The sequence below is a fragment of the Anguilla rostrata genome, chromosome 1, assembly GCF_018555375.3.
Source record: "Anguilla rostrata isolate EN2019 chromosome 1, ASM1855537v3, whole genome shotgun sequence".
Taxonomy (NCBI): domain Eukaryota; kingdom Metazoa; phylum Chordata; class Actinopteri; order Anguilliformes; family Anguillidae; genus Anguilla; species Anguilla rostrata.
In genome coordinates this window covers 52565414-52580771 of record NC_057933.1, presented here as the reverse complement: position 1 = coordinate 52580771, position 15358 = coordinate 52565414, and the positions used below count along the sequence as shown (strand labels likewise).

The following is a 15358-nucleotide window of genomic DNA, read 5'->3' as shown; positions in this document are numbered from 1 at the left end:
TTTTGATATGCAAAAGATATCAAAAACAAAGGAGAGAAGATCCGAGTTATGGACACATGGCTCATCGTAGTAGCATCAGACATCCTGGTCACCTTGTGAACTCAAAAAAAAGCTTGAAACAACTTGTCAAGTAGCACAAAAACATGCTCCTTTATATTTTTATTTTCATTTTATTTCAAATAGTATCCATGTTCCTTTCTTTGTAAGAGCCTGATACTTTGAAAAACCTTGTTAAGTGATTGTTAACTGATTGCAGTAACTGCTTAAAGTACTGATCAGATTTGCATGGTGTGCTTTTCACAAGGAAACTTTTAAATAGCTTTGGCATTTCGGAGGGTGTTGTTCATTACAAGACACACAGCAAATCTCTCAGTTTTAAATCAACTTTTACCGACACCACATTTACTGTCACAGCCAATTTTACACTGAGCTTTCTCTGTATGTGCAGAAGTTGAAACGTGTGACATGTAGCAACTATGAGCTTATGACTGATCTGCGACTATTTTTTGATCCAGTGATGTTTTTTATTAACAGAAGAAGCACTCCCTTATTCTTCTGTTCCATGTGATTTTCATAAACAGGATGTCAGGTGATTGAACACTGACATCTCACATCTTCAAGTGCTTATTTAAGCTACAGTTTTGCAGTTTCTCTACATGTTTATCTAGAACTCCCATAGCTTTATCAGTGGGAGATCCCCCTCTGCTCTCCTCCCATGGGCCTCACCATTTGGTTGTCAAAGTAAATAATTTCAGACGTGCTGTATTTCGAATTTCCTGAATGCTAACAATTCTGAACAAATGAGATATTCAGAAATATATCTTAGTGCCAGAAATATTTTCCATCTTTGTTAACATCAGAAATATAGAATATAGATTGTCCTGTTAAAGCGTGTGCAAATCCAAACTGTAGTCTGTTAAAGCGTGTGCAAATCTGGCTGGCACAGGCTGGATCCAGGGCATTTACTGTACATGCAGCAACTCTGGGACAATTAAAAACCCACTCATATGTCTGCTCTGCAACTCAGCATAGCACGGACAGCTATCCTGTTGCATATGACTCATTCACAGATAATTTCCTGGATCCTAGTCCAAGTCACACATTTTTATTTTTACACACAATTTGATTATAGAGCTTACTTGACTTGACAAGCTGTGCCCGGGAAGAAAAGGAAACTGCCGTTTCCAATTTGCGTGATTCAAGGCGAAAGTTACATTTATACAAGTAATAGAATTCAAGTACCTGTAACTGCATTCTGTGGGTCAAACCTGCCCCAGTGGGATTTGTTTGCATAGAGGGAACTTCCTGCTGTGAGTCTTTAAAACACCCCTGACACTGAAGTCTCTCTTATCAGTCCCACAGCCTGAATTGCTGAATGAAGCTTTCCATTTTCAACATGAGGACACTGGTGTTGCTTCCCTCTCTCCTCCTCCTGATTCACTGTTAGTTGTACAAGCATTATTATTACTAAATTCTATATGACTGCTTTTCCATTTCCAAATGTTGGTTCCATAATCATGTTTGATCATATGATCATTTTTGGTGTTTTTTCAGACTCCGGTGGACAGATCAGCATCTCACAGTCTCCGGCCACTTTCTCTCTGATGGTGAACGAGAGTGTGACCATGCGGTGCAGTGCATCTAAGGATATTAATGATGATATGGCCCTCTACCTGATCCGGCCTGGAGCTGCCCCCAGACTCCTTATGTATGAGCTGCACACGGTGCGCAAGTTCTCTCAGGCTCGTTACAGTGGTTCCTGGAAAAGCGGCTCCAAGGACTTTACATTCTCCATCAGGAATGTTCAGTTTGAAGATGAAGGGATGTACTTCTGTGGACAGTACAACCAGTCGCCGACACAGTGACAAAGCGTCATACAAAAACCTGTTCCCTAGCTGCCACTCAGAACAAATAGAGTGTCACACGGAAACCTATTCTCTAGCTGCCACTCAGAACAGAAACAGCAGATTATCTTCAGTGTGCAGGTAAGAAACATTTTAAAGTGTGATTTTAGGAGATAATACTCTGCCAGACAGGCGGGAATTTTGTGGAGAAAAACTTTTTATTTGAGCGAACTGCACTGTGTATGTATTATGTAATTCAGTGCTGGCTATCCCTAGGTTGGTCATTTCACTCATCAACCCTTAAAAAAAAAGATATTTTGTTGATGACTGCATCCATTTTACAAAACAATCTCAGGACAGTGCAAAAGGATAAAGTTGAACTTAAATCAAACTTAATCAGTGTGCTTCAACAATGGATGGCTGGATGGTGGATGGTATAACTGCTGGATGGTGTAACTGTCTTTTTAAAGCTAGAGTAGGACCCCTGTCTCTTGATTTAGATTGTAAGAGTTAATCGTTCGGGGTCTATCTGAATGCAGGAAAGGTTTTTGTACAGCATCTCCGTCTGTACAGAGCACCGTGGTACACCTTTGGAGCAGGAACCAAATTGACAATTAGAGGTAATTGGATCTTTTAAAATATTAATAATATAAGTTTATAGTAAAACTAATTATTTATCCTAGCTTCACTAGGGCATTGCTTTAAGCAGTGTGTTGGTATTTTTTTCAGTCATCAAAATTTCAGCATAGGTTGTAGTACTTTACTCTTCAGTCCGTCTGTGGCATAATGCAGGTTCTATGTTGGGTTGAGATTTAATTTCTCTGAAAATAAGTCCTTCTCATTTCTTTTGTAAATAATGTTCAGTCAAGCTAGATTTATCAGTGAACAATGCAGTTCTTCCTACAGACTATTGTGCTTGAAACCAAAAACCATGTTTTAGTTTTTTTATTTACATTGTAATTTCATTCTAAAGCATTCTAAATTTGCATTTAATTTGCTAAAAAGTGCATGAAAAGAAAATGTCTTAAGCATATAACATCTTGAAACAAATTATATGTACAAAATACTTTCTTAAAATAAAAAAGCATTTGGTTGAACCTAATAATAAGACCAAACTTATTTGCAAGCCATTAAATATCATTAATAATTAGCAATTCTAATAGCATCTATTAATTGCTGTGTGTGTCTGTCCTACCACAGACTATGCATGTTGTATAAATGTTAAATGATTTGTGTATGCTCATCACTAATTACAAAGCAGTCACATCAAATGGTGAGCGGTCTCTACTCAGGAAAAAGCAATGCAGTAAATGCTGATATTTTATTAAAGTATTTTTGTGTGATGATCACATTCTTTTTCACAAAAATATTGAGCGATTCTTATTTTTTCACCCTCATTTCAGTTTATTTCCTTTCAGCCATGTTTACTTTATCTTACCTGTGAGAAAATGACGTATCTCTAGCAGCTTACAGTTCCAGGGACACCAAAAATGCAGCTCAGAGTTTATTTTCTTGAACAAATTCTTCATCTTCACTGAAAAAACTTATCTATAGCATTTAGCAGTTTTTTTTACAGTGTATTGCAAAATTTTCAGTAAAGTGAGGAAGGAAAGATGTACTAAATGGTTGGACATAGTCTATTGCAACGCAATCCACATTGATGGAAAGCTATTGCAAGCATGATAAAATACAGGGTATTGTTATGATGCTGATGCAACATTAGGTGAAGAATGGTGGCTGACCAGTTCCTCGCATGGTGACCCCTTCCACAGGTCGTGCCCTGTCTTCTCCTGTGGTCAAAATGTTACCCCCGTCCCGTGAGGAGATGTCAAGCACCGACAAAGCCACGGTGATCTGTCTGGTGAACCAATTCTACCCAGATGCCGTACGTGTGAGTTGGACTGTGGACGGGCACGCGAACACCAATGAGAAGCTGGACAGCCAATCAGTGCGCGGCTCTGACGGGACCTATGGCATGACCAGCACCCTGTTCTTGTCTCGTTCGGCGTGGGAGTCCGCAGAGGTTTTTGCCTGTGCGGTCGAGCATGTGACCCTGCAGATTCCAGCCACCCAATCCGTCCGCAGGAGGCAGTGCATGGCTGACCACTAGTGCTGGCTCTGCTTTTAACAAGCTCTCATTTCTGCTTTTCATATAACATTTCACTTTCTTTTTAAAATAATATCTCCTGCTCTGTTTAACTTTTTTCTTTTGTCACATCCATGCCTTTTAATATTTCTTCTGTGTTTCAGCATGACCAAAAAAAAAAAAACAAAAAAAAAAAAAAACAAAGCCATAGATGATATTAAATGTACTCTGCCCTGCAATAAGAACCTTCAAATTCTGGAATCAGTTTACAGTCAAACACCATTCCAATTCATAACTAATGAGATTTAATTAATTAAAGCCTTGGTACTTATTATCATGTTTGTTCATTTCTGTCATACCTGTGTGTCAGATTGTAAAATGTTATTAATGTTATTTACATGTAATCCTGCTCCATACTACAATAAATAAAGGTAATTTCAAAACACTGGAATGTTTGATAGTTGCTTAAGTGAAGAAACATCAAAAGTATCTTTGATCATAAGTTCAAAACACTGGAATGTTTGATCGTTGCTTAAGTGAAGAAACATCAAAAATATCTGTGATCATAAGTTCATAAACTGTACTTCACACTGCTGATGATTATTACATAACCATCACTCCACATTGGTGTACATTAGTGCATAATTTCTTTTAAACAATTGGTGAACTATCGTACAAAATCTCACACCTGATTATTACTAATTCATATACCCAGCTGCTCCATATTGTCAGGTTGCACACAACGTCACCTTACACTCATCAAAAGTACGCCTGTCTGTTTGCAATGTTGTAGTGTCACAACTGCCTTAGTCAGACAGGAAGTCATGCTGGTATTTTTTGGGAATTCCAGCCCTGGTCATTTCATTGTACCAGTACCACAGCACCAGGCTGAGTATTGTGACAAGTATCAATGTGCCTGAGTTTGCTATGACACAACCGCAGCTTGGTAAGTAGCACCTGGGTCATATTTTATCACAACTGGGCTGAGTAGTACAAAGGTAGTTTATATAACAAAATATATAACAAAAGTAATCATTAATAAATAACAGTGATATTTCATGCTTACTACAACTGTTGTGTCTTTATTCATACATTAACTCCCATTCATGATCCATGTCTACAGATAGTTTTGAAGGATTCATTTTTATAAATAATAATAACTTTATATAGCACTTATCAAAACATTGGTACAAAGTTCTGTACAATAAGATAGGGGTATCTGTCTTGTAATTCGATGTAGGATAGAATTACACTGTATGCTTGTGATGGCTGCCATTTATATTGACAATTAGAGGTAAGGTTTTGCTCACCCAGTAGACATTTTTGCGGTGAAAAGTTGGTGAAATGCCATTCAGGTGTTCAGGTGAAAACCCGGCTACATTTGGTTGAAAAGAAAAACATTTCTTGCCAACTAGAACATAGCCGGGCTATATCCAGGTAAAACCTGAAGTATATCCTGGTTAACCTAGTCCGTTTATGTCAGAACGTCTCTCAAACAAGATTCCCACACCTCAAGACGTCTAAATCTCGACCTTTGCTCACTGGGCAGTGAGTTCTTTTCCTGTAATCAGTGTTTTACGATTGAATGGCAGACAAACCACATGACTTCCAGTATGAGTTCAGGTGTAGGATATCACCAAACCTGTTCTGCAAGACCTTTTTTGTGTGTATACTACAGTGTGTGTATATCTCTCTCTCTCTGTCTCTCTCTCAGGACTGAGAACCTCAGTGGCTGTGCTGCTGAGGGCACTGGGAGGGGGGTATGCGCTAGGCCTTGCAACAGAGACAGCCACAGAAGTGGAGGAGCTTATGCTGAGAGAAAAGAGCCCCCTGGTGGTCACGGCAGTGCAAGCAGCCAGAGTGGCGGGTCCATCCGGTGTTGGGGTGATGCTGTGTTGCACAAGTCTGGCACTGGCCTTCCTCTCTGCTGCCACTGGAGTTGCACTGGGAACTGGAGTCACGGCGCTGATGACAGAGGCCGGATGGAGCTCTCATGTCACTCTGGGCTTGGCGGGGACAGTGGTAGCTCTGGGGGCCGTAGCTCTAGGGGTGGGCCTTGGAGCAGCAGTGGAAGCACTCATAAGGGTGGAGCTCACCGGAATCTTCCGCCTGCTGCTCATTGGTACTGAAATTATCGTCCACCTTGCACTGCCGGTGAAATGGCAGGCAAGAAATGGGATGAAGCAGATGAAGATGTTCCTGACGCAAGTCTTCATTGTCATGTTCATAGCAGTGGTACTGGGCCTCCTGGAAGCAGATTCTTTGGGAGATAAGCAAGGAGTGGTCCTGGGACCTGTCCAGGGGTTGATGGTAGCCGGGCTACTCCTAGTCCCGGCCGCGGCTCGACTGGGAGCCACCGCCGAGCAGGCTTTGGGGAGGCTTCCGGGTCACAGGCAAACAGCTGGCACATTCCTGGGCAGGACGTTTGGAAATCTTGTGGTCCTCTCCGGATACCTGCTCGGGGTGGGAGCAGGCACGAGTAGGCAAGTGCGAACCTTCACGATGACCCTCCTGCACTCCCTGACACCACTCGCCCTGTTTTTAGCGGGAATTGTGGGCGCCGCACTGGGAACGATGACGTTGGGGCTGGCAGACGATGTGAGGGCCGAGGGTGTGTCAGTGTGGGTCTGCACAGTGGTGTGCGTGCTGCTAAAGGCCTTAAAGGCAGTAGCGGATCAGTGGTCCGTGCTGCTGGGGACAGGCAGCATGGTGGGGGCCCTGCTGGGGGCCTCCGGAGCAGCAGGACTGTCCCTTGGCGCCGTGGGGGTTGCATCAGGAACACAGTTCAGAGCCAAAGGCATTGCACTGGCAGTACTGGGGGCAGCAGGGGGTGCTGTACTGGGATCAGCCCGTAAAACGATGAGGACAGTGGCAGTAACACTGGTGGCAGCATCCATACCTCGACTTGCAGGAATGAAAGTTGTGGTCAGGATCCACTCTGAAGCAACAGCAAGGGTGAGGGGGGTCATGGAGACACTAAAGGGTGCCGTTATTGGATCTGTGGCCCTGGGGTCTGCCGCACTGGGGTCAGCCATTCTGGGAGGGCTCGTGATCTGGACAGTTGCATGCGGGACAGCAGGTCATTACGCTGTTCTGGTGGTTTCCATTATTACTTATATAATGAACCATTGAGGACCTCCTCTATGACCATATATTCTCTTTGGCCGAGAGACTTCAGCACATCAGAAGATTCTTTTTCCACATAATTTATGGGATTGTTTTACTCAGAATTTCTATTCAGAGCAAGGTCTATTAAGTAGAATTTACACAGACCTTTGATTACAGTTTGTTGTAATTTCTGTTAATTAATCTATTTACTTATTTTACCTCATCTTTTCAATTGTGTGTCGGACCTCAAATCCACCATTTGGCCTGTTCTGAGCCCTAGGAAACTTCCCTAGGAAACGCATGGGGCGGCATAGCTCAGGAGGTAAGAGCGATTGTCTGGCAGTCGGAGGGTTGCTGGTTCGATCCCCCGCCCTGGGCATGTCGAAGTGTCCCTGAGCAAGACGCCTAACCCCTAATTGCTCCCAATGAGCTGATTGGTACCTTGCATGGCAGCCTTTCACAGTTGGTGTGTGAGTGTGTATGTGAATGGATGAATGAGAGGCATCAATTGTGCACTTATAAAGCACTTTGGATAAAGGCGCTATATAAATAGGAAGGAGATGAGAGATGAGACACAGAACAGGCCCAGGGGGGTGACCATTAGAGGTGTAAATGTGTGTGTACTGGGAAACCTCGTAGTGGCATATCTCATGCTCTTAGATTTCCATACCTCAAAACTGTGGGCACTATACATCCATGGGCACAATGTTGGAAATTCTGGGTCAGGACATACCAGAATAAAAGAGAAATCAGAGTGTTACTACTGACTTTGTAACTTGGTTTAATTATTGCCTGGATCTACATCCTCGGATCCACGCATGAGCATTCATTAAGTATACATGGGCTAGGGGAAGAGCGGTTGTCCCCCTCCCTCTTCCAATGAGGACCTGACCTTAAATTTTGGTTGATATCAGTTGGCACATGGGTCTTGCACCTAGGTCAGGCATTCACATTTTCATCCCTGGCCTTTTTGGAATATTCTGCTGTCTGTTGGTTTTTTAAATTTCTAGTATTGGGATTATTTGGGAGGGACAACTATGGTTTAGAATCATCTTTCATTTATTTATTTTGCAACTGCAACTTGTTCATGTTTGCAATATTCATTGTTTACTAAGACAGTTGAACCTTTGTCTTTAGATTAGACGTTGAACACTTGTTGTAACTTAATAAATCTGTTAATTTGTATCTGGTTGTGAGTTGTACATTTTGGTGACAATTGGATTGTTCTGCCAGTCAACAAATTTGGTGATTTAACTGATAATTGATATCTTTGATAATAATTGACAAATTAAATTAGATAAATTTATTTTACGTGTTGGATAAGTGAGGTGTTTTAACAGCTGATGCATTTGTGTCGCATTTCCACTGTTAAAGTGCTTAAAATTAAGTGAGGGTGTTAGCTGTTAAAACTAATGGATTCAGAAATGGTTGTCACATTTTTTTCAGTGTAATTTCACCATAAAAACAGAAAAGGGAAACATTTACAAAAACTGAAAATATGTTTTAACAATTCAGAACAAGCATAGTGTATAGGACAGACACTACGACTGAAATATTTGAAACACACATTATCAAAGTCAGTGCACTCCAAACACAATTATGTAACAGATTGTTAAAAAAGAAAAAGCTTCATTCTTCACATTTCGTCTGAGTCATATTATTGATCCTACTGGCTTCTATTCAGTCCCATTCTTCCATCTGTAAGTGCTATTTACTATGGGGTGCCGTTTGTTCAAATTTGCACACTCTGAAACCCAGCTCAATGTTTGCACATTTAGCATTGCAAATGCAATACAAATGTCAGTTTAAAAGATCTGTAGAGAGATTAGTTAATGTGATTTTAAAGTTTGTTTTATTTTATACCTGGTTGTTTTATACAGCCATTACCCCAGATGCAAACTCTCCTTCAATGAATTCAACAAATTTGCCTGGACTAACAATTTTGAGGCAGCCGATTCAGCTGCTAACAGTGTTTGCATGGGAGTGTTTTTTTTTTTTGTTAGTTTTTGCTTCTCCTCCATAAAAAAACTGACATTACACATAAGTGGCATCACCAATTAGCATATCTTCTAAACATTTAGTTTCTACATTTAGAATTTACATTTTCATGTAAAATTTCCAATTATTTTTAACATTCGCATTAATGCATAAGGTTACTATTGGAAAAGTGATTATGATGTTTTAGACAATTTTATCTCTCAAAGTTTTAAAAAGTGGCAATAGAAAATTGTAGTGCAATTTTTACACTTGGCAATGCTAAACGTGCAAAAACTGAGTAGCGTTACAGAGTGTGCAACTTTTTACAGATAACACCCCATAATTTACAGCAGGTGTGGTGTTATATGGTTAACACATTTCAGTATTCTACTGCTTTGTTTGTGTGTAACACTCTTTCACTTCCCTCTGTTAAATGCTATGATAACTGAGCCCAACTGAATTAAATATCATGTCCTTGAACAGCACTTTACAAACCTTCAATATTGTCACTTAGAAGAAAACGCCAGCAATCATCATCATCATTATCCTCATTACTAGGCTATTTATTAAACATTCCACAACAGTACCTCCTTTAGCATTGCCTTGATAATGTTAATAGAATGTTTGTATGCACTCTTTCGAATTCCACATGCACATTGATATGTTTTTTATTTTTGTATAATGGCAATATTTTAGCCTGTTCACTGTAAAATGGGAAACTTTCTGAATGTATGCTGCCAGTGGATGTAATAGCTGACACTGTTTTGGATTCTTTTGCTTGATTAACACAGTTATTTTTGGAATTATCGGTGACTTCTGGCATGTGGTAATGTGTTTTTGTCTCACACTGATACTTTCTCTATTTTCAAGTCATAAAATCAATTGTACAACGAATAGAGTGAATTCAATAGAAGTATTAAAAGACGACTTTTAATTTGTGTATGATGAACGACTGATATGGACTGATATAGGCTAGGCTATTCAACTTAAGTAATTGAAGTCACCATGCCTGTAACAATGAATAATGTTTTCAATAAAGTCGTTTGGAAGAAAACTGTATTTGAAAAAAAAATCCCAGCAAATTCACATTTTCAGCCGTGTGAGGTCAGAAAATGAACCGAGTAGCTCAGTGCAACAAAGTTGTAGTTCGTTCTCCAATACTGTAGGCGGCAGTAATATTCAGTTTAGGGGTTATCTCGGCGAATTGAATTGAGAAGAAGAATTTCCGGACAGATGGCGGCGTCCGTGGAAGAATCACATGTGAGCTTAGAAGAACTCACCGGTAATGTTTTGTTTAGTCTAATATTATTTGTTGTTTTCGGCGTGAGTATTTGTTTGATTGAAAATTAAGTTTATTTGCCGAGCCATTGTTTGTTTTCTGTCATTGTCTCTACGCCAAAGTTTAGAATAACTAACTTGGCCGCTGGCTAGCTACCATAATGGTCTGGAAGTCGGATGGTTTGATGTCGAGTTAGATGATCTTGCTCGTTTGTGACATACAGTGTGTATTTTACTGAGTTAACTATCTCTAGTTAACCTCGTTAAAAATAATCACTGAACAGTTCAGTGAAAACAACCAATGAAGGTCGACCGTTTAAACACTAAACAACATGGCAGAAAGTGGCATGTGTCTTCTGACACATTTGTCGTTATTGACTGATGTTTTTAAACACTCACAGATCTTAGAAGATTTTTTCAAACCAGCTGCAGTACAACGGTTGACCGAGTATAAATTCTGCGTGAAAAGTGCGAACTAGGTTTAATTCATGTTTAGTTTAAGATGGTTTGACTGCCTGTTTTGGATGTGTCTCATGTTCTTTCATATTAACCCAAAATTCCTTGGGCTGTCTTGCATGTTGTCACAATGTAGGCTATATTATTTGAGCAACAATAAGGCAATTAATTCACATTTATTTTTCAATGTTATATAAATTAGAATTGAATAAAATTGAACCAGTATTTTCAAACTACTGCCCCTTCCTTATATGATACTTGTGGGGGCCGTCTTTGATGGTGTGAGAACCTAACCTGGTCATTGTGATGAGTCTGACCAAGACCTAATCACTATGGAGAGGCTGACAGAGACCTGAGCAGTGAGGAGGGACTGACCTCAGCTCGACCGGTGTAATGCATCTGACTGTGACTTGCCCAGCACAGTGAGACTGACTGGAAAAATGTTTGAATTAAAAGTAAAAAGTACTTTTTAAGTCTATTTGATGAGCTTGACCTGATTAGTGTGGGGAGACTGATTGTGACCAGTGCAGTCTGGAGAGACAGCCAACCAACTGCGACTTCCATGTTGGTGTTTCAGGTTCAGCTGAGGAGGATGAATCCGCTGGTGACAGCAGTGCAGACGGAGAAAGCGATGATGGAGGGTCTGAAGGAGAACAGGAGGAGGAGGAGGATGATGGAGGGAGTGAGGGAGAACAGGAGGAGGAAGGTGATGGAGCAATGGAAGGAGAACTGGCGGAAGGGGACAATCCCAATGCAGGGTGGGCAGAAGCCATGGCTAAAATCCTACAGAAGAAAACTCCGGAAAACAAGACTGGAATCCTAATAAAGAACAAAGAGCTGGAGAAAGCGAAGGAGAAATTGAAGAAGGAACAGATGGAGAGGAAGAAGCAGGTACTGAGTGTATTTAGTGAGAAACAAATATCCTTTTGGTGCACAACCAGGTAATGTGAAGAACCATGTGCATGAAGGAGAGGAAAATGGCATAATCTAAAGGTACAGCGTGTTGGAGGAGCTGAAATGACATCTCTAAAGAGACAGTGGGCTCCTGAGTGGAGTCTGATGGATCTGATCCGTATGTGTATGTGATTGACAGCTGGATAAGAAGCGGGCATGGGAGATGATGTGTCGGGAGAAGCCGGATGTGGTGAAGGACAGAGAGACCGAGAGAAACCTGCAGAGGATTGCCACCAGGTAGAGCACAGCACAGCACAGCTGTACACAATCAACGCACCTGAACTAGTCACCTCCATAATTATTGGCACCCTCGATAAAGATGAGCGAAATAGGTTATATAGAATGACACGGGCAATTAGTTCTATTCTTTGGTCATGAATATGGTAAACTTATATTATTCAAATATAATTGGAGAAATGTTTTTATTTTTTTAAAGACCATTTTATTACCCAAAAATGTATGTGGGTATGTATCACACAAATAGCACAACTGTATATGTGATATGTGTGCTGCCATGTTCTAGCATGTTTTCACAAAAATTTCCGTTATGCCTTCCATACACTAGACGACTTCTAAACAACTAGTCTGACACACTCTCGTTTATAAACTTTCTTTACTACATCATGGGTTTTTAGTCCTAGAGGTGCACACATCTTAAGGTTCTGTGAAGACTGGGAACCATGCAGCTTCGCACATTATAAGATTCCAAGAGGATTGTTGTAGAGATTTTCTATCTTAGCCCTCCTCTTCCTGTCAGAAACTCACTACTGGTGTGCTGGTGTCAGACAAAAGCCCTGTCCGGACGGGATTAGTTTCACTAGGGGAGGTCAGATACTGTCAAATTTACCAGCTTAATTCACACCTGGAACAACCATGTCAATGATATTCACCAGGCTCTCGAATAATAATTCTGGTTGAAAAAAACCCTGCTTTTCTGCTAACTTCGAGGTCCTCTGATAATTATATTACCATCCAGACCCACGTGCTAATATTTGATGCGAATTTCAACTATTTTAGGTACATTTTATAATTCTTCCTATTTCTGGCTTTGTATAGCCTATTTGTGTATTTCATATTGTTTCCTTTAATGTTACATGTGGGTTTTTTTCCCCTCCCTGGTGGGAATGTGTGGCGAATAGGTCGACACTCGAGAACAATCAAACAGACATGCCCGCTCAGTAATTTTGGGGAGTAATGAAGGGAAAGGGTTTTTGCATGGGGATTGCCCATTTAAATGATGTGCAGTGATAATAATAGGTACATTACCGACGTTTTCCTGCAATACTATACCCGTCCGGTCAGGGCTAAAGACAGAGCAACTATTGGCTGTTGGCAGTGTAGGATTATAAATCGCATTGTTGACCATCAAAAAATTTTTTAGGCAGGACTAAAGACTTATGATATAAAAAATATTTGATTTTGTTGGAATGGTCATGATGAGAAAAAGACTCACAAACTCGGTCAGAGCCATCTTAATACAATTACACAGAAACTGTGAGTCGTGACAGGGGTGCGCACCGACTGAACTAAGACTAGAAAGATTTTACTACGACTCCTAAGACTGTGCAATTGCGTAAAACATCTAGTCTAAGGCCAGTATTACATGCAACTTCTTAAATGTTCTTTCCTTTTTGCTCTCCCCCCTCCCTCTCTCAGGGGCATGGTGCAGCTCTTCAATGCTGTGCGGAAACACCAGAAGAACGTGGAGGAGAAGGTGAAGGAGGTGGGCGGGTCCGAGAGGAAGCGGGCCAAGCTCCTGTCCTCCGTGTCCAAGAAGGACTTCATCGATGTGCTGCGGGGAACAGAGTCCACCGGGGAACCGGGCTCCAGAATTGCCAAAAAAGCTGTGCGTACCCTGATGATAAAATGCAACAACATTACAGCGTTCTTCTGTTGATTCGGACTGTTCAGCTTCAGAGAGACGGTTGCCCTAGAAGTGTATAACCCACAGGAGAGACAGGAATGTTATAGACCAACATGGAGAGACAGAGTATATAGACCACATGGAGACAGTATTATAGACCAACATGGAGAGACAGGTGTTATAACAAATGGAGAGACAGAGTATTATAGACCACATGGAGAGACAGATGATAGCAACATGAGGACAGGAATTATAACCAACATGGAGAGACAGGAGTATTATAGACCAACATGGAGAGACAGTGTTATAAACCAACATGGAGAGACAGGAGTGTTATAGACCAACATGGAGAGACAGGAGTATTATAGACCAACATGGAGAGACAGGAGTTTCTAACAGGGAGAGCACGGGAAGATAGCCAAGGGAGAGGTATTAGAAAATGAGATTGTCACAGGAATGTGTTTTAGACTTGTCACGGAAGGGAGTTTTAGTCGTTAACAAGAAGCGCTGTGTTTGTTGGGACAAGGATGGGGCATTTTCACAAATTTTGGCATGCAGAAGAGTTCTGGAGTTGTGAAATATGCAACGGGTGTAGTACTTCTGTATATCCAGTAGGTGGTGCAGTTGTATTAGAGAAGCACAGGGAGAATGGCTGCGTGTGTGCTTTTCTGAATGCATCTGTATTGTGAATTATGTATTAAGCCCAATGTCTTAGACCTTACTATTGGCCCTTACTGTTGTTTTACCACCCTTTTAAAAGTTATGTGTTAGTGGTGTTGGGTGCTGTTAGTGACCTTTGCAGCACAAGCGTATGGATATCTTGCAGATAACTCTGCCTCTCAGGGCACCCTGCTGGGGGTAAAGGGGTTTTTATAAGCAGATATGAAGCATTGTTAATAACCTGTTTACTCTCTTTGCTTCTTCTACTGTACGCGGAAGCCTGTGCCCGTGGCTCATAAAGAGTCCTGTATCATCATAAAGAAAAGACCTGTGAGGCTGAAGCACTGTCCAGAGCGCTTGGCCCTGTGCCCGCGTGCTAACAGATCTTCCCCCTCTCTGTTACGGTGGTGAGCTTGGTTGTGTCTGTACTAATGCAGCCCTGTGCGCGCAGGTGGGCCCGGCTGCAGAAGAGACCCCGGCGTGGAGCGTTCTGAAGGACGACTTCATGATGGGCGCCTCCATGAAAGACTGGGACAAAGAGAGCGAGGGGGAGGACGGGGAGGCGCAGGGAGGCCCCGGGGACTACAGCAGCGATTCGGACTGAAGCGCCACGCGTGATAGTGCGTCTGTGTGTGTGTGTGAGTCCCTTTGTGTGTGTGTGTGTGTGTGTGTGTGTGCGTGCGCATGCGCGTGCACGTGTGCGTGCGCTTGTGCGTGTGTGTGTGTGTGTTAGTGCGTCTGTGTACGTGTGTATGCGTGTGCATTCATTTGTGTGTGTGTGTGTGTGTTCATTTGTGTATGAGTATGCAAGAGACTCTTAAGATGTGCAGAATGGGACCCGTTGGTGTTGGTTCTGGTCTGCTGTGTCTTCATTATACGGGAGAAACTGATCAGATTACGAGCGTCATCTGTGTATCAAAAGATCCCCTACCAAAGCAAATCACTTTTTTGTGATTTTTGAGTGTTTTGTAGGGTTTTTATTTAGTTTGTTTCTTTCATCTTTCATTTTGTTTTTTATGTGGAAAATATTTTTTCCTGAAGTGCTATAAAGTTATATGGCCTAATACTAGTCGTCGTGTGTGTGTCTCTGTGAGTGGGAGTGGGAGTGAGAATGTGTGTGTGTGTGTGTGT

The 15358-nt window shown here is 41.5% G+C and overlaps 2 protein-coding genes and 1 gene segment (V, D, J or C); all 3 read left to right on the top strand.

Annotated features, from left to right (window-relative positions):
* Positions 1-582: 582 nt before the first annotated feature.
* LOC135258820 (immunoglobulin kappa variable 3-15-like) lies at positions 583-1865 on the top strand. The segment is given in 2 exon segments: positions 583-589; positions 1555-1865. Coding segments are annotated over 2 exon segments (318 nt in total).
* Positions 1300-10069, top strand: LOC135258472 (uncharacterized). Of its 2 annotated transcripts, XM_064341906.1 has the most exons (5): positions 1300-1442; positions 1555-1985; positions 2384-2464; positions 3617-4876; positions 5645-10069. In XM_064341906.1, the coding sequence occupies exons 4-5, from the start codon at positions 4858-4860 to the stop codon at positions 7060-7062; spliced, it is 1437 nt and encodes a 478-aa protein (XP_064197976.1). In that variant the 5' UTR covers positions 1300-1442; positions 1555-1985; positions 2384-2464; positions 3617-4857; the 3' UTR covers positions 7063-10069. The 2 variants fall into 2 exon arrangements, with proteins under 2 accessions (XP_064197976.1, XP_064197973.1); XM_064341903.1 differs by lacking the exon at positions 2384-2464.
* Positions 10070-10159: 90 nt separating this feature from the next.
* On the top strand, positions 10160-15291 carry rrp15 (ribosomal RNA processing 15 homolog). Its single transcript, XM_064341942.1, has 5 exons — positions 10160-10297; positions 11327-11640; positions 11843-11940; positions 13360-13549; positions 14679-15291. The coding sequence occupies exons 1-5, from the start codon at positions 10249-10251 to the stop codon at positions 14829-14831; spliced, it is 804 nt and encodes a 267-aa protein (XP_064198012.1). The 5' UTR covers positions 10160-10248; the 3' UTR covers positions 14832-15291.
* The last annotated feature ends 67 nt before the right edge of the window (positions 15292-15358 follow it).

Bases quoted from the DNA above. Each gene is read 5' to 3' on its own strand.
- rrp15 (XM_064341942.1), top strand. From the start codon at position 10,249: ATGGCGGCGTCCGTGGAAGAATCACATGTGAGCTTAGAAGAACTCACC. The intron at 11,641-11,842 runs GTACTGAGTGTA...TGTGATTGACAG, and splicing joins AGATGGAGAGGAAGAAGCAG to CTGGATAAGAAGCGGGCATG. The intron at 11,941-13,359 runs GTAGAGCACAGC...TCCCTCTCTCAG, and splicing joins CTGCAGAGGATTGCCACCAG to GGGCATGGTGCAGCTCTTCA.